Source organism: Haliotis asinina, chromosome 16 (genome assembly GCF_037392515.1).
Source record: "Haliotis asinina isolate JCU_RB_2024 chromosome 16, JCU_Hal_asi_v2, whole genome shotgun sequence".
In the NCBI taxonomy this organism is placed as follows: Eukaryota; Metazoa; Mollusca; class Gastropoda; order Lepetellida; family Haliotidae; genus Haliotis; species Haliotis asinina.
In genome coordinates, this window is record NC_090295.1 from 43,872,886 (window position 1) to 43,891,549 (window position 18,664).

Genomic DNA, 18,664 nt, shown 5'->3' on the forward strand with positions numbered 1-18,664 from the left:
TCTCTTGATAGCCGACGTGATTGTTATGAGTCGTTAAATTTGTACCCACTCTTCACTGAAGTATCTTGCAGATATTGTGAAATATTTATTGTAAGATCAATTACATTTCCGTGGCTAGCCAATTATGGGGCTCTGAGTGTGTTTTTTACATGCTGCGACATTAGCGCCGGGTATTACAATGAACCCGAATGACTTCCCAGGGGCAGTCACTGATCCTGAAGTGACAGTCTTCGGTGGAAGACGAGGCAGTTGGCTGTTGACTAACGCTAGTAGCTTTCCATTAAGACGCACTTTCCTGAAATAAAACTCCACTTAGTAACTATTACATATTTAGATATTGTTCCAAACAGAAATCTTTAAGACAGCAGTTTTTACACTGAGAGAAGTATTCACCTTTTTCGGATTTTTTAAATCCTTCTATTGTATATTGTAAGCAACCTATATCATATCCCATTGTAAGATTCCCAGCATATGATGAGGACCTGTTTTTGAAGTGATGTAGTGTAATGATCATGCTAGGTATTTTCAAGAAGATGGCTCTCGTTCCAAACGCATGAAAAAACACATGAACTCATCGCATCCGTTATTTGAGAATTGTTTCCGACATCTTTGTTCCCCCTACAACGAATTAGGAAAGGACTTTCACATATGTAATACACAACTTGTGAAAACTATAATGAAGACAAGCTATTTGATGGCAAGATTGAGTCTATACTTTTATATGGGGCGGAGTTTTGGGGATGGGAAAAACCAAGTGGAAGGGTTCATTCAAGCTTTTGTGAATATGTCTTACAGAGTGGCTCTAGGGCATCAAGGAAAGCCGCGCTGGCAGAGTGCGGTCATTATCCTATTGAAGTATTTGCCCATATCAGCTTTCAATTCAGCTCCTTCATTCACTAATAAGGCCGTCCGACCACGTACAGAATAATATACACAAAATGATGCTTAGAGTTACATGCTTGTCATTATGTCACAAATCTATTTCGAATGTTTAAGGCTTCTTTCAAAAAAAATGAAATGGACATCAAAACAAACTGAGATTTACTTTGGAGATTATAGATCATGATGTCTTCATTTATGTACAAAAGGATATTATCAAAGTGTTTAATTCTTATATCATTATACAATGGTATTATAAAGAATACATGTATATCAGCCATAATTGATTGAGCATGACAGTTTCTTAAACTTTCTTAAAATTGTATAAAAAGACATCTTTAAATCCAACTCCTTGATTCTCCCACATAAAACCGAATCCATGAGAAAACAAAATATTCCTAGCATGATAAACCGAGGTTTTACGACCACCTTTATGTAAATTATACATCATGAGATAGCACTGCTTAGGATATCTATCCACTGGCATCTTATCCAATATTTTATAACATTAAATAAAGAATCAACATATATATAATTCCTACCAGATTCTGCTAAAACAGCAACGTTAGTATCTCTATGACTCAGGCCCAAAACAAACTTGCAAAACCTAGTATGGAATTGCTCAACTGATGACCATTTTTGATACCCCCAAATTTTAGAAGCATATAATATGTTTGGTTTAATCTGTACATCAAACATATTGAACATAACTACCGGAGAGATAGTCTTAAGTTTACAAATAAAAAGTTCAATTGAACATAGGGCATGTTTTGCTGTATTAACCAAGTTTTGGACCATGAAAGCCTACTGGAAAATAATAAACCCAAGTAATCATAATAGGTTGAAATTTTCAACCTTCGACACTTAAACAACCACGCTTTGTTTACCACCATTTCTGAACACTGTAACTTCTGTCTTGTCAAAATTAACAAATTGATATCAGCCTTCTGTCGTTTTCGATGAGGATTTTCCGCTAATCGCGATAAAGATACACAAAGACTTGTTATGAAATGTTAAAAAGACTAAATGATAATGGGGATCAGAACTGGGTATCAAAAGAGAGAATCTTATTATTTAGACATGATTTCGGCTATGTATGGATAGCACAAAATGTTGGTAACGAGAAATGTTTTCGCGATAGTTTTAAACAGCATTGCAAAGATATGTATTACCAAGACTTGCATCATTACGTAGTTTTCTTCCAAATCCTTGACGTTCTATTTAACCACACACTATTCTCTTAAAAATATCTTGTAACTATTAATTGAAATGATTTACGGAGATGTTTGACAAAATTTCGTGTTAATGTACACAGTTGTGATAATTCGTATAGATACTCTAAAAATAGGATACCGCGTTTTGTAGTTCCCGCGAGACTGAACTAGCAGATGAATTCCATATTGCATTAGTGTGTCCTGTTTACAATGGTTATCGTGATATTTACATGAATATGTCGTAAGAATCCTCGAGTTCAAATATTTATTGAACTGATGAAAACAAGCGATAATAATAGCCTTTTAAACTTATGTATCTTCCTTAAAAAGGTTTGTACATTGAAACAAAATATCTCTGTGAATATATAATCATATCAATTGTAATATGATCTACACTATCAGTGTGGCGTATATGCATATCTTTACCTTACAGTTTGCACACGTTGTACTGCTTGGTTCATGGGCATCTATACGTAATAAAGAATGAACGATGACAGAGATATGACGCTCGCTAGAGAGCATGCTTCACTGGGTCTAAAAAAACTCTCATTGCAGTGGGTCTACATATTAATGTGAACTAGAGAGTGTCTGTAGGGGGAAGTATTTGACGATGAGTCTGTTGAACAGTGTGAACTAGAAGACTTAAGATTAAGGAGGGACTTACTTGCTGGTGAGTCCACCGACTGGCGTCAGCCAGAAGACATCTACAGGTTGGCCGTGAAATTGTGGAAACTTAATGGAGGTGGTGTTATTCGTGGGCAACAGGAAGTACATCGTCACACTACCGGGCGCGTAGCCATAGGAGCTGAAACACAACACTAAATATTAGAGGACCGTTCCCTTGACTGAACATGAATGTGACATTATTAGATGTATATTTTGGTCCTATATCTTGCACTGATCATGTTTTGTTCTGAATATGGCACGGACGGAGATCAATGGGCACACGCTTTACAAATGAAGGAAATGTAAGCACAACGGTTACCGGCGTTTCTCCAGCCCAGTGCCAACAGTCTGCACACATACGTCTGTCCATCCATTCATCCATCCCATACTTGAAGATGAGGGCTAGAACTGATTTTCAGTAACCCATCCTTGTCAACTAGCGACTAGCGGAATCGGGTAGTAAGGCTTGATGACCTGGTTGACACATGTCATCGGTTCCCAGTTGCTTTGATCGATGTTCAAGCTGTTGATCCGTGGACTCAGATCGCCGCCATATAACTGGAGTATTGCTGCGCGCGGCATAAAACTAAACTCACCCACTTACATATTGATCCGTTCCTAATTGTAAAATCTTTGATTTTGATTCCGAACCGCATTTCAACCTCACCTTGACGTCATGTCATTCAACAAAGTTTTTTAAAATTAATCTAAGTGGAAACAGACTAATGCACTACAATATCTGGCTGCACTAGGCGGTTTGAATTTACCTGGATGGCTTTGTGCAGTGAGCGTAGGCTCTGATGGTGCTGCTGTCCACGCTCGCCTTTACTGAAAACACGGCATCTCCCACCAGTCTCTTGAACAGGAGTGTTAACCAGTAGTCCTGCAGAGGAACACATGAATAAAACTCATTACCTTACATTAATACAGATGAAAATACAGGAATGATAGAAGTCACTACAACCGCAGTGTGTTGTGTTATTGCTGACAGTATCTTGTGAAAAGTTTGAGAATGAACCATTTGCGTTAATAATTTGCCCAAGTATATATTATTATAACACCTACTCAATGTTTCAATTCCGTTAGCGTCGTAAAATGCGTGCTTGTAAGAGGTGACTAAGGGGTCAGGCTTGCTGACTTGGTTGACACATGTCAACGGTTCCCAATCGCGCAGATCGATACTCATGTTGTTGATCACTGGATTGTATGGTCCAGATTCGATTATTTACCCGCCATACAGCTGGAACATTGCTGAATGCGGCGTAAACCTAACCTTACTCACTCTTACAGAGGTACTTTCTCTTCACTTCGCTGACTGATTAGCTGTCGGTATCAAACATAGGTGTGACGTTCCCAGGTCATCGTTATCCCAGCAGATGGACGCAACCCTGCCCAACCTTTTACCCTTCACACACCAACCACATCCCCTTAGAAAGGTTTGATTTGGGGGTTGTTCTGTTTGGTATAAACATAAACACTATCTTTGAAAACTGGACATTTGATCCATACAAGATAAATATTAGTACATGAAGAACTCGTCAGTTGCATACTTACAGGCAATGGATCAAAAGTACCGGTGTCAATCAGTGAATAGCTTCCAGAGTAGAATTCCTGTCTGAGAACGCCCTTCAGTCCCATCCGAGCAGCAATACCAAGCTTGTCTAGCCACCTGAACAGGGTACACATTCTAAAGGTGTTGTGGGAAACTGCATTTGAATGTAAACCAACGTCAATTAATTTAACTAACGTGATAAAAGCTGAAGATCTTATCTTGGGCAACTTTTTTCGTAAATATCACTCGCAAAGAATTACTATGAACTACCATGTGTTCAAAGCCTTCGCTTGTCGCGCCGAAGACTCGGGTTCGATTCCCCACATGGGCACACTGTATGAAGCCCATTTATCGTGTCTCCCACAGTCTTACTGCAGAAATATTGCTATAGGTGGCGTTAAACAGAACTCGCTCACTTATTATTGGGCGTCTAGAGGACTAGTTACAAAGTGTATACTGGTTATACTTAGGCGATATTTTACGCACAGAAACCCAGCCACATATCTGTCGGACATCCCAGGGGCACCGCCATGAGAACAGGAGGACGTCTCTCCCAGCCAGATTGGAGTCAGTGGGTTGGTGCGTCTTGCCACATCCAGCCCTGTCTGTATATAACTGACCAATGTGTCCATCAACTTGGGATCGGTGAAATCAGAGAGGTGAGCAGTTCGGCCGCTGGTGTAGTATCTGCACGAACAAGTTTTTGTGTTATCTACTTGCAAAGTTGGAAATATTGCAAACCAATAGAACGTGATTCTGTGTTCAGTAGCATGACATTTTTATACCAGCAGTGGACGCCTGCCGTGATGAACTTCAAACATTGGTAATAAAGGTCAGAAGGTCATTCTCAAGCGACAAATGTGGATTCATTACTTAGTTGATCTCGGAATATGGCAAGGACATATTAATTGGAACTGTATGTACAGTAAGTATGAAGGAAATAAGGTTAGGGCATTAAACCATACACTAACATATTTGAGCAATATCGAATAATTCATAAATATCAAAGATAACTGCACGTACTGGTGATAAGATATTTTGTCCACGGCCCTGTCTCCACCTGCTCTGAAGTATCTGAGGAAACAAAGAAAAATCTGCGTGATTAGCTGCAAAATATTAGGTGCGGATATATCGACTGTCGAGAATTATGGTCCAAAATGATACAGTAGTGTATAAGCCATTAATAAACTTCCACTGATCACAATGCATGGTAATACATTCCTAACAAATAATTACTGTTACAACACATAAACCTGTACTCGGTCCTAAGGGAAACAACTTGAAAGTACCCACAGCAGTTTTTAACATCTATGGTGCATACTGTTTCTCAATATGCGAAAGACTCACTGATGTACTCACTCAGCAACGTATGCGCTTGATCGACCTACGTTCACGTCAGGTCCAATAACCAGTGTTGTCTCATACCCGGGTGTCGATCTGAGCAGCTTCTTGAAGTTTAAGACGTCTATACCCAGCTGTCTGGGACTCAGAGTGACGTTATATGCCCCATGGAATATGTCAGCTTCTGTAATATTTGATACTTTTATGGGAACATATGAAGAACTATTATTATTACGAACGTGATAACTTTCAGTCATTTATTTAAGTACATGGTTGAAGTAATAATGTGGGAAGTGTAACCTTATCATTTTCGAGAAATGGAAAAATTATGGACTAAAGTATTTAAAAAAAATGATAAAACAAAATAAAGCTATGATTTTGCACAGTTTTGCATATTGAATTCGGTAAGAGTTCAAGGCACTCTATAGAAATACCATAGTTATGTTCGGCCATATACATTCACGCATATGTACATGGTTATACTGATACCATTTCCGAGTTCCAGGCCTGCCAGTTTGTAACCCTTCGCACTGTTGTATTGCAGCAGTTCTTTTGCGTTGGTTGGATCCCAGTGTCCTTCCTTCCTCTTCAGTACGTTCAGACCAAATATAAATTTCCAGTTGACATCCTGGACAAATTTATTAATAGCATCCCAGGTAGCTCCTGCAGACACAACAAGCTTAAGGGTAGGGAGATCACAAATACTTATGGTGCACTAATATCAGGAGCAGATTGTATCCTGAGCCCCCATACCCAACAGTATTGTCCTTCGAGGTATACACGTGTGCAGCATCTTGGTTCGACAAATATAGATTTACAGACACAACACGTTTATAATTAACCATAGTGAGAATTGAATCATCTCAATATAGAAAACAACATTAAATATGTGTTTATGGTCCAAGTGATACACACACAAAAGACAAAAGTCTGAAGATCCTTGCCACAGACATAATATCGTCAATTCAATTCGCATCGTGTGTATGTCTGTGTGTGTCTGTGTGTGCCTGTGTGTGTGCCTGTGTGTGTCTGTGTGTGTCTGTGTGTGTCTGTGTTTGTGTGTGTCTGTGTGTGTCTGTGTGTGTGTCTGTGTGTGTCTGTGTGTGTCTGTGTGTGTGCCTGTGTGTGTCTGTGTGTGTCTGTGTTTGTCTGTGTGTGTCTGTGTGTGTGCCTGTGTGTGTCTGTGTGTGTCTGTGTGTGTTCACGATCCACCTGATATATACACACATCACACAAAAGTCTGATGATCCTTAGTTAAGATGTAATTACTTCAGTTCTAACCGGTTTCACACTGTGTGATCATAATGAGAATGACGTCACTATACTACTACCACTACCCTCACTATACCACTTGTGAGTCACGAAGCTATGAGATACAAAAAAACAAACAAAAACGGTGCTCTACATAGATCGCATGTCTAAAGTACAATTAATATAGAATTAATTTCATTGTGTGCAGATGAACAAAGTCGGGGTTCACTTTCAGAAGATAAATTGTTTGGTTTGTTGAATTTCCGGGATTCCATGGAATTCAGCACAGGCAACTTTAGTTTAAGACCAAAGTATTTATATATATTGCTAACCAATTTAAAGCGAAAACCGCTTTCACAAGGAGCCCTTTGAGTGTGGCGCGATCGTAGGTCCCAATGCAATTAACCTCTCGTGGTCTACTTCTCATTCGTCCCAGATACGAGAAGCGACACAAGAAGTGTTACCCTCTTGTCTAATGGTTGAAATAAGTTAAGTCATGTTCGAAATGAATAGCTGTCAGTATAATGAACAAATCAAAAATGTATTTGTCATTTTCTTATTTGAACTTCATCAGTAACATATTACATGTCTTCATGTTAATCTCCATTAATGCAGTACCACTGGAATTACAATAAACCAATTCCATTGCATGCTTCCCACTCCACCTAATGTAACCTTATGTGAGGAGATCCTTGATTTGATCGTGTTTGGCCTACTGTTGATTAGAGAAGCTGACATTTATGGTAGAATTGTGAATGCCCTGAAACATTCCCATCACGGACACAACTGAAAAACTTGGCAAGTGCGAAGAGTGCCCAGATGAAGATGAGGAGGAGGAGAAAGGGGATTAACGCACCTGTAAACACTTGGTTGCCAGCTACTCTGTGATGACCTGTAGGGACAAAGGCCATGTTGTCACCCCCAGTTCCTCCGATCCTCAGATAGCATGGAGACAAACCTTTAGCCAGGGCCTGAACTTTCGGAGAGCTGGAGATAAAAAAACATAAAGTGTAACAGGGACAGTCTTTACAGTAAGTTTTCACTCTCACTATTACGACCTGAAGCACCATAAACCTATAATGTATTCACTGACAACACCAAAACAGAAATGACATTTAGGCACTGACATGCATTACGTTTCTTTGCCAAAAGGTCTGGACACCATCACTCTTAAAGACATCTGCTAATTTTCACAACTGAAGTTTGTTTGAAGTGTTTAGCTTGATTGGGTTCTCCTATCTGCATTTGTGAATGACTGTCAGAAATGAAGATCTGACATATAACGTGCCCAAGAGCGCAAATAGGGTATACTATATTTTGTTTTCAAAGACACCATCACATTTTCGTTATCAACTTTAAAAGAACAGATCTTTCGGTAACCTAATATCTGTTGGCGATCACGTCTTGACCTACTTACTTGAAGTCCAGCCCTTTCCAGTGCTGTGAGGTGGGAAGCAGACCGGAGCCCAGGGTTACGCCAACGAATAAGTCATCAATAAATGAAACTGCGTGTGTTGTTGAAACTGTGACACTAACATTGACTACTTTTGCTGACGCGTGGAATATGAAGGCGGTGACCAGGAGGAGAGCTGACAGTGCCACCTTCATTGTCCCAGGATTATTCTTATCTGAATGCATGTCACAGGAACACTGCACTTTTCTCAAGTGGTCTCATATGTACATAGACTGTATTGTGTCGTCATGTTTCCTTCATGGATGTGGCATCGTCATAAGGCAATAGAACTATTTATCATCTTTCATAAATACTCTTGATAAAGAAAATGTACATAGGAAAGTGTGAATTTTATGAACACATTTGACACGAACCGATCTATGCTGAATCCAAACATGTGCGGTAATGATTGCTGACGACAAAAAGTTTGAAAAAAGAATCATTGAACAAAAACGTAACGTTACATTCACGTCTGTAGTGAATCGCCAAAACGCACCCTACATGAGCTGTATGTGCATTATGGAATTGTGTAGCGTATCACTGTAGACTTTACAATGCTACATCAATGGTACTCCATATACATTGCTTTAAGTCACTATAGACGACAAGAGAATGAAACGACTGACAGAATCTAAGCGACACAACGCCATCGGTCGTTCGCAAGGCCAGCATAGCAGCATGAGGTGGCAACACACCTCGGCGTGTCAAGACAGAGAGCCTGTTGGCCAGAGACAAAACTACTGGGAGAGGTAATGACAGACCCAGGTCAGATCGACCTACATTTATCACGGCCGCCCAGGATAGGTATATCTGGTTGAGACATCTATGGCCGCCTGGTCCTCAAAAATCCAAATCCCTTGCCTGCGCCGAATATCCGACCAGACAGTGCACAGTAGGTTATGGGAAGCCAAACTTTTAGCCGGAAGGCCAGTTCAACGTCACTCCGTTCCCTTCATCCGCTGCAACGATTGATCTATGGAGTATGCCACTGCTCGACCTAACGTTGCTCGTGTTTGACAGGACTTCCTTCAGCACACAGTGTTTAGGTGTTACCTCAGCCTTCTCGATCACCGATTTGTCTCCCATTGAACATCGATGAGATACTCTTGACTAACGCTTGTGCCAGCGTAATGCGCTACTGCAGTCAATACAACAACTACACATAGCACTTCAGCTGTCACGCCAGATGCTAACATTGTATTCTGACCCAATGCCTTTGCTTGCACCCTACGGTTTTACCGAACACTCTCCGGTTAATCATATTTTGAATAGTGTAAAGTGGTGATTTTACTGAAATTGAGCGATGATGTCATACACTCAGTAAGTAAACTCCAAAAGAGTATGTATTGTGTTGTGTGGTTACTGATACATGCTGGTTGTGTCTCTTTATTGTGTTGTTTCATTACTGACCCGTACACGTTGTTTCTATCTTTCATATTTAATGTGATGTGCCATCGTTGATACATATTGTGTCGTGTTGTCTTTCATGAATGACCGGTTTTGTCGTCTGTAATAAACATTGCCTCGTTTCACCGCTGGCACGATATATTTTTGTCTTTCATACATACTGTGTTTTGCCATTGTTGATACATGTCGTGTTGTGTCGTCTGTGATGTGTATCATTAAACATATTGTGTTGTGCCATCATTGATACACGACGTGTTGTATTGCCTATGATACATAATACACAATCCCTTGACTTTTCTTCACAAAATGAAGAACAAAAATCAGAGACTTTTGAGGTGGAGTTTGACCTTGCAAGGGTTCAGTCTTGTGATCAAACACATTAAAGGCAAGGACAATGTTTGTGCTGATGCACTTTCCAGGGTATAAATGTTTGATGACCCGGTAAATAGTACAGGACTGCTTCCACTGGCTTTAACATGAACATGATCCTTTTGTTTAGTCCTATAGTCAGATTTGTAGTCCTAAAGTCAGTATTGGTATTGGTTATGCTCATAACTATCTTTACACGTGTTTTACAATGAAGGAAAATGGGAACATTTGATAGTTTAATATTGTAAATATAGAATAATCTTTGGCGAAAGAATTATATCGATATGTAGATAAACTTGCAATTTACCTGGATGGCTTTGTGCAGTGGGCGTAGGCTCTGATGGTGCTGTTGTCCACGTTCGCATCCACTGAAAACACGGCGCCTCCCACCAGTCTCTTGTACAGGACAGTTAACCAGTAGTCCTGCAGAGGAACACATTAATGAAACTCAGTATAATGTGTCGTTAACATCCATGTAAAGTTGCAGCAATGATGGAATTCACTACATTGCTACTTTAAATGCTTAAATTTTTTTATGCCGTGTCTTTGATGAGGAGAAAAATAATTACACTGACCGATCTGAAACATCTATGTTCCAGCGCCTTGAGCATGCACTACTTCGTGGATGTGTTCGCTATATAAATATCCTATATCATATCATATTCAATCTATACAATGTTAGGTTTTCTGCATTCATATATCCAATTTGACAAACCCTTCCACCGTTGATTATACAATGATTACACAATGCCAACGAGTGTTATCGTTATCTCCGGTATTGTACTACTAACTGTGTGAGCACTGAGTGATGGTTGTCTATATAACCAAGTATGTACATGGTCAGGATAGTGGGTGAGTACTGCTCAATGCCGCATTGGGCATATTGCACAATCACGACATAGTGGTTCATCGAGATAACTACAAAAGATTCAACACACTTTGACATGTGTCACTGTTTATTCTAGTTACCAGTCAGATAGGATTAAACTTCGCTCATAGCTAAAATATTTTTTTAAAAAACAATGCAAGAAAATATCTAGTCTTGCGTTATAAACACATGCTGTTTGGCGTAAAGGACAAATAGCTGTGAATTCTTCAACAGGGTATAGCTTTTAAGATAACCGAACTTTTGTCCCAATGATAAATTCTAAAAATGCATTATGAATACTATTATCATCTCAAAGATCTTATTCAAAAGGTTCATAGAAGTTATTCAGTTGGTCTGACACTGACCAAACAAGAAAATAGTGTTCGATGTGAACCAGGTAAGGCTATTATATTTGAGAAATAAAGTTTGCTTTACCCCCGTGAGTTTTGTAATAAAGTATAGTTTTGAAAAAGGGGCTCATCAACCAAAAAAAAATCAGAAAACTAGAGGCATGTGTTGTATGATGTTACAACAGTACAAGAGATGTGACACACATAGATTCAAGAATGAAAGAACACAAATGGGTCGTCTCCATACTGACAGGCAAAGGATCAAAGGTAACATGGTCAATCAGTCCATAGTTTCCGGCGTAGAAATCCTGTCTGAGGACTGCTTTCAATCCCAATCTTGGCAGCAATACCAAGCTTGTCCAGTCACCTGGACAGTGTACACTTTAAAACGGTGGTGTAGATATTCCATGTATATTGTTGTTGTTGAGTTTGATGTTTTTCAGGTCGCCTTCGCCTGCCGTCATTTCGGCACACCTACCCCGCCTTTGGATGCATGGTGTCATTTATATTGTGTTGCATTTCCAGACAAATCCTATCTTGGATATTTGGTTTATGAACATTAGTTTTTGAAAAAATTAATTTAATAAAATATCATGTGAGTGTGAGTGAATTTTGTTTTACGCCATATTTATCCGTATTCAAGTAAAACCACGGCGTAGGACACCAGAAATAGGCACACAACGTACACATGTGGAGAATCGAAGCCGGGTCTTCGGCGTGAAGAGCGAACGCTTGAACCACTAGGCTACCTCACCGCACCGAGAATTACTATGAACAGACATTATTCATATTTATGCGAGTTGACTTGACTAGGTGTATGTGGCTTCTTTTTGCTGATGTTTTACGCACAGAAACCCAGCGACATATCTGTCGGAGATTCCAGGGGCACTGCTATCATAACAGGAGGACGTCTCTCCCAGTCAGACTGGAGTCAGTGGGTTGGTGCGACGTGTCACATCCAAAGCTGTCTGTATGGTAAAGATCATGTGGTCCATCAACATGGAATCGGTGTAGTATCTATACGAAAGGGCGATAGGCTTGATAGCAATGTTTCATCTACCTTATCTGATTTGAAGTATCACAAACACGTAAAACATGCAATACATTACACTAATACACTAATAATTGAAACATTACAGCTTCACGTCATTCCATCATTTAGCAACTTCAAGACAGATAAAATAGGAATAATCTCAGGAACTGATTTCATGTGTAGATGTGCAGATGTCCGTTCTGAAAGATAAGCATTGGTGATGGTTCAGAAGCCACATTCCAAGGTGTACAGGATCACGTTTTACTGATACGACGTCTAGGTGTAGATGTACTGCATATATTGCAATAAAGAAGTTGTGTATCCATAAATTGTGTTCCTTTTCACCATCAAAGATTCTAAATATCACTTAAAGAAGAAGAAAATTGAAGATGTATTTTAAAAATTATCAAAATAGTTTAATGCCTACAAATGGGATCGAAATGAAGCAATCCAGCAGGTGAAGCAGTCATATCAGAAAAGACCAAAGTGAACAGATGGCAGTTCAGAACAGTCCATAGATACTAAACCCAACGTACTAGTGGGTCGTTATTCTGTCTACGGCTTTCTAGCCGCCCCCTGTGAAGAAACTGGAAACGACGTGGAGTTAAATTATGAGTGTGAGGTGTTGTCTCATGTGTTCATGAGGATTGTTCTTTAAGATAACCGCGAGCCATAAACTCGACATTTTAAAGACCAAACATGAACTGATGAATCCGTAGGGGAATGTTTTCAAATGAATGTTGAGGTTAATTTTGCCTCAGCTATTTTACTGCGTATGTTACTGGTGCTTGAAGAAAGTCCACTTCTCATTAGTTAGTTCAGTGACCTAACTGTCAGATAAAGGTCCTCACTCAGCAAACGTGTGTTCTTGATCCCGTAACAGATCCCATATCAGGTCCAATTACTGGTGTTGTCTCATAACATATTTCAGGTCATGTGGGCAGTTGGTTTTACATGCATTTTGCACGTAAATTCATAACCTGGTTCAAAGAGGAATAATCGAGGTAGCATGACTTTCATTGATATCTAGGTGGCAGGCGCACATCCCTGTACATATAAAATAATGTGACCGGTAAACGCCTAGATATAATTTAATTTGATAACAAAATAACTGAATCGAGAATAAACATCAGATTTATTTTCACAGCAAGGTCAGATATAAGAGGTTCTTCGGAATCATTCTGTGAACATCCTCAATGACCGCTGCAGGCGGCCACATCAGCCTCCGGGAAGACGAGGAACCCGAATGACTTCCCAGGGAAGGTAACCGTGTTTGTTTCCATCCTGTTAGGTTTCAGCTCCGGCAGAGTATTGTTGACCAGCCTTATTGGGTTGTTGTTCAAAGCCACAGTCCTGAGATGGTGAAGACTGATTAAGAACTTTGCATGATAATTGTATGTTGTATCATTCCTAAAACTTATTTTGCATGTGTTGTCATGGCAGGTCACTTATAACACGTTTCAACTTATTTTCTGAGGTCTTCCAAAAGAAACTACTAATGTAGTTTTCTACCTGTTACATACATCTAAACCTTTGTTGTGGAAAAGCCATGATAATGAGTCTACCGCTTGGTGTAGACCAGAATGTCTATATAAATTGACATGAGGAAGTGTGACTTTTATGATCGTGTGTCTGTTCAATAGTATGAGCTAGGATATTTTGAAAGAGGGGAGGCACTTACTTGCTTGTGAGTCCATCGACTGGCGTCAACCAGAACAAATCTACAGGTTGGTCGGGGAATTGTGGAAACGTCATGGAGATGGTGTTATCCGTGGGCAACAGGAAGTACATCGTCACACTGCCGGGCAGGTAACCGTAGGAACTAAAAGACAACACTGCGTCCATTGGCTTTAACATTAATCGTAAAACGTACCTTATGACAAAGGGGAAAAATCGATAGCTTTATGTAAGAGATATGTCTCAGAAGAAACAGTTTTTTCACCATTTGTGTTTTGCAATTTACCTGGATGGCTTTGTGCAATGGGCATAGGCTCTGATGGTGCTGTTGTTCACGCTCGCCTCCACTGAAAACACGGAACCACCCACCAGTCTCTTGTACAGGACAGTTAACCAGTAGTCCTGCAGAGGAATACATGAACAAAACAAACACATTATAATCTGTCATTAACATATTTTGCCACGTTGAACGTTCATTTCAATATGTTTGAATGTTTGCATGTTCATTCGTATTAACGGCCTCAAAACCTACTGTGCATATACATTAAACACTCAAAACAATTTAACAGTAAGGTAGAGCTTACAGTTCCGCTCGTTTAAAACATGGAAAATATTTTTAGCTAGATTATTAATGATTTCGTAATTTCAAGAATTTACAAGGGAAAGAATAGATAATGACTATCGTTTTGCTTTGGAAAAAGGTATTTGCTTATGTCTGCATGTGTGGTGCAGTCGTGCAATATATGACGCTCATATTCTATGGATAAACAGGTCCAGCACAATGTATTGATATCATCTATGTGCTCAGTCCTGTTCTAAGTGTCATGATTTGAATGTCCATATCACAACATCCAAATGCAGTTAAGATCTGTCTTTCATTAGATGATGTTACGAGACATAAATACCGTTCAAACTCTAGCAGATATTTTACAAAGGAGTAAAATGTCCGGAAATCGCTGTCAAGACGTTCGTGTTTGAGTTGAGGCATCTAATAAACGATGTTTGAAAACGTTCATAAATATTTCCTTATTAGGAGCTTCGGGACAAAGTCAAACATGCCCGAATCCGCATCTAAGATTCCGTATGTTATAGTTTCGCCGCCGGGACGATATCGAAAAACACTGATACAAGTATCTATTTAAAGGCAGTGTTATCAAACGGGGCTACACAGTCCATAATATATTGTTGAAATTAATTTACATGTCAAAACGTTTGTGCTTGAAGAGGGAGGCCATAACCACACAAACCACACAAATCTGAAAGGTAGGTTCTTGTAACATCGAATCAATATTATAGGTAAATATAGCACGAAATCAGTACAAATAGAGACTTGAGGGCGGACAGTCAGTGATATGACTGTCCAAGATATATCATGTGATTATTGGAACAAGAAAGAAGAAGAAAATGTTCGTCTATATACTTACAGGCAATGGATCAAAGGTTCCACTGTCAATCAGGGCATAGTTTCCGGCATAGAAATCCTGTCTGAGAACTGCTTTCAACCCCATCCGGGCAGCAATACCAAGCTTGTCCAGCCACCTGAACAGGATACACCACGAGGTGGTGTAGATGTTCCGTTTATTTTAACACGTCTGTACTTTAACCAGCATTTGACATATGTCCTTACAATTAAAGACAAACCTAATCATAAACATAAACATCATTAAGGAACGAATTATTTTGACCACACATTGTTCATTATTATGTGTGTATAGATGTCTAAGGTACGAGGTGAGCATTGTTTACTATAAACTGCTGTTTTACGCACAGGAACCCGGCCACGTATCTGTCGGAGATTCCAGGGGCACCGCCATCATAACAGGATGACGTCTCTCCCAGCCAGACTGGAGTCAGTGGGTTGGTGCGTCTTGACACAACCAGCCCTGTCTCTACAACACTGACCAGACGGTCCATCAACTTGGAATCGGTAAAGTCAGAGAGGTGAGCAGTGTGGCCATTGGTGTAGTATCTGTACGAAAGGAGGATAAGCTCTATAGCAATATTTCACTGATCATGCAACATGCTTTTTGGTATGCCATCATTTAACAATTCTGATAGATAGATAAAATGGAATTTACATCTGGAACAGATTTGTGTGAAGATGTGTAAATGAGCAGATGTGGATACTCGTAGGTACAAGACAACATTGGTGACGTTTCAGGTGTTACATTACAAGGTGCCTTCATTCACATTTATCAAACTACTTTAAGCCGTACAAATATGACTGAAATGAAGTATTTGAACAGTTGAGTAGTTTGGAACCTTTCGTAGATACCAAAATCAACCTACTGGTGGAAAGTTATCCTGTCTACAGCTTTGTCCCCGCCTCCTGTGAAGAAACTAGAAACGAGGTTGCATTCAATTATGAGTGATATCATTTTAATGTATATTTCCATCTTATCTCATTTTATCCTATCCACGAGGTTAGGTTTTGCGTGAACGATTTTAAAAGACATAAAGCGATTCGACATATGTCTACCGCTAGATGGTAAGTTCCTTGTCAGATAAATACACTCACTCAGCAAAGAACTGCGTTTTTGATCCCTTTAAAGAGGCCATATCAGGTCCAATCACTGGTGTTGTCTCATATCCGGGTGTTGATCGGAGCAGCTTCTTGAAGCTGTAGAAGTCCATACCCAACTGACTGCCACTCACAGTCATGTTATATTTCTCGGGGAATATGTCAGGTTCTGTAACAGTTACACTTTTTGAGAAACACTGTGCTAGAAATTAAATGACATGATATGACATTCTCATTTGAACATTTGAACCTTTTTCTTAACTGAAGGAAAGGAGTATAAAATTTGGGACAAATGTGAATTTTCGTTAAAACTTTAAAATTCAACTTTATGACATTTTTTTCATCCGGTTATTTTCTGCTTATTGAAATTCTGTTCATTTTGGAAAAAAGATGAATATGCTCGGGGCTTGTATCCGTGAATATGGTCATATACATAGTTGTGTTAATTTTTAGCACATTAATCGCTTTGTTGAATTCAAGTCATTCTAAAGAAATAAAATGGCAATGTTATGCGTTGATCAATATGGTTATGTCAATACCATTTCCGAGTTCCAGGCCTGCCAGTTTGTACCCTTTTGCACTGTTGTATTGCAGCAGTTCTTTTGCGTTGGTAGGATCCCAGTTCCCCTCTTTCCTCTTCAGAGCGTTCAGACCGAATATAAACCTCCAGTTGACATCCTGGACAAATGTGTTAATGATATCCCAGGTAGCTCCTGCAGACACAACATATTGAGATTACTTCAGATGCTGCAGTAAATGCACCTGATATTATCCAACCTCCATGAAAATATCGGCATTCATATATACAGATATATACATGCATATAACTATAGCATGACACGCTACACCTCACACCTCATAACGCACCTGTAAATGTATGATTGACATCTGCTGTGCCATGGCCAGTAGAGTCAAAGGTCAAACCATCGCCCGCAGTTCCACCAATCCTCAGATAGCATGGAGACAAACCTTTAGCCAGGGCCTGAATTTTCTGAGAGCTAGGGGATAGCAAACGGGACATAATAATATAATATGTACATACATGTAATATTACACACATATGTAAATGAACACGTTCATATCTATCCACGTCGAGACAGAAACAAAGGGTTGATATACCAAAGCTCTAAAATATTAACAAAGTGTTAATTAGTGGATTTAGTCGGAAGTTAGTTGGCTTGGCGGAATAAATCTGAACGTAGTTGAATTGATTTCATTTGCCTTGAAAAATATTAACGTGATTAGCATGCTTTATTCGATCACCTTGACATACTTACTTGAAGTCTAATCCTCCCCAGTGTTGTGGAGCAGGTAGGAGATGAGAGTCCAGAGTGACACCAATGAATAAGTCATCAATAAATGAAACTACCTGTGTTGTTAAAATCTCAACACTAACATTGACTCCTGCCGTTGCTGTGTGTGATGTGAAGGTAGTGATCAAGAGAAGCGCTGACAGTGTTACCTTCATTGTCTCAGGATTTTTCTTATGTGAATGTATGTCACGTATTTCTAAGATCGACTTTTATCTGATGTGATTCTATGTAGACTGTTTTGTGTCGTCATTTCTACATATTGTGTCTATAATGTATACTGCCTTAAGCTTCATCCACATCATATGTCAAGTAACCATACACAGTCATTTCTATTGTTCCAAGACAAATCTTATTGTGGTACGAATACATCGTCAAATTATCTGCAAAGATAAAATCCTGCACTGTTTCATTTCTCTCTGACCCAAATCCTCATGGGGTTTAGCGTTCATAACAGTGGTGTAAATGTCCGGTCAATTGATAGTTTTGCTCTCCTCTAGAACAGCGTGGAGCGTTGTAGTCGTTTTACTAAATGCCTGAAGAGAGGTTGTGGCAAATATGCATGTATTTGTCTTAGAAATTCAGTAAATATGGTGCCTGTGGCAACTTGGTTGTTGACTGTTGTATGTTGTTGTGTCGAAATTGTAATATCATGGTGTAGACCTTGTAATGTCATGATGTCGACCTTGTAACAACATGGTGTCGACTCTAATGTCGTGACGTTGACCTTGTAATGTCATAGTGTTGACCTTGTAATGCCACGGTGTGTACCT

General features: G+C 39.5%; 2 protein-coding genes across 2 annotated transcripts; both read right to left on the bottom strand.

The window, feature by feature from the left end:
* Positions 1-56: 56 nt before the first annotated feature.
* On the bottom strand, positions 57-8,549 carry LOC137267962 (heparanase-like). The gene is made up of 10 exons (XM_067802422.1): positions 8,321-8,549; positions 7,760-7,890; positions 6,142-6,315; positions 5,671-5,836; positions 5,335-5,385; positions 4,798-4,998; positions 4,314-4,428; positions 3,527-3,642; positions 2,758-2,898; positions 57-295 (listed from the first exon to the last, which is right to left on the bottom strand). Exons 1-10 carry the CDS (start codon positions 8,539-8,541, stop codon positions 115-117), a joined length of 1,497 nt encoding a protein of 498 aa, XP_067658523.1. The 5' UTR covers positions 8,542-8,549; the 3' UTR covers positions 57-114.
* A 5,027-nt stretch (positions 8,550-13,576) lies between these two features.
* LOC137267804 (heparanase-like) lies at positions 13,577-18,049 on the bottom strand. The gene is made up of 10 exons (XM_067802242.1): positions 17,859-18,049; positions 17,449-17,579; positions 17,121-17,294; positions 16,579-16,750; positions 16,350-16,400; positions 15,829-16,029; positions 15,485-15,599; positions 14,347-14,462; positions 14,065-14,205; positions 13,577-13,736 (listed from the first exon to the last, which is right to left on the bottom strand). Exons 1-10 carry the CDS (start codon positions 18,047-18,049, stop codon positions 13,577-13,579), a joined length of 1,452 nt encoding a protein of 483 aa, XP_067658343.1.
* Positions 18,050-18,664: the final 615 nt, after the last annotated feature.

Bases quoted from the DNA above. Each gene is read 5' to 3' on its own strand.
- LOC137267962 (XM_067802422.1), bottom strand. From the start codon at position 8,541: ATGCATTCAGATAAGAATAATCCTGGGACAATGAAGGTGGCACTGTCA. The intron at 5,837-6,141 runs GTATCAGTATAA...CAAATATTACAG, and splicing joins AGGCCTGGAACTCGGAAATG to AAGCTGACATATTCCATGGG. The intron at 2,899-3,526 runs GTAAATTCAAAC...GTTGTGTTTCAG, and splicing joins CACTGCACAAAGCCATCCAG to CTCCTATGGCTACGCGCCCG.
- LOC137267804 (XM_067802242.1), bottom strand. From the start codon at position 18,049: ATGAAGGTAACACTGTCAGCGCTTCTCTTGATCACTACCTTCACATCA. The intron at 14,463-15,484 runs GTAAGTATATAG...ATTCCTCTGCAG, and splicing joins GAACCTTTGATCCATTGCCT to GACTACTGGTTAACTGTCCT. The intron at 14,206-14,346 runs GTAAATTGCAAA...GTTGTCTTTTAG, and splicing joins CATTGCACAAAGCCATCCAG to TTCCTACGGTTACCTGCCCG.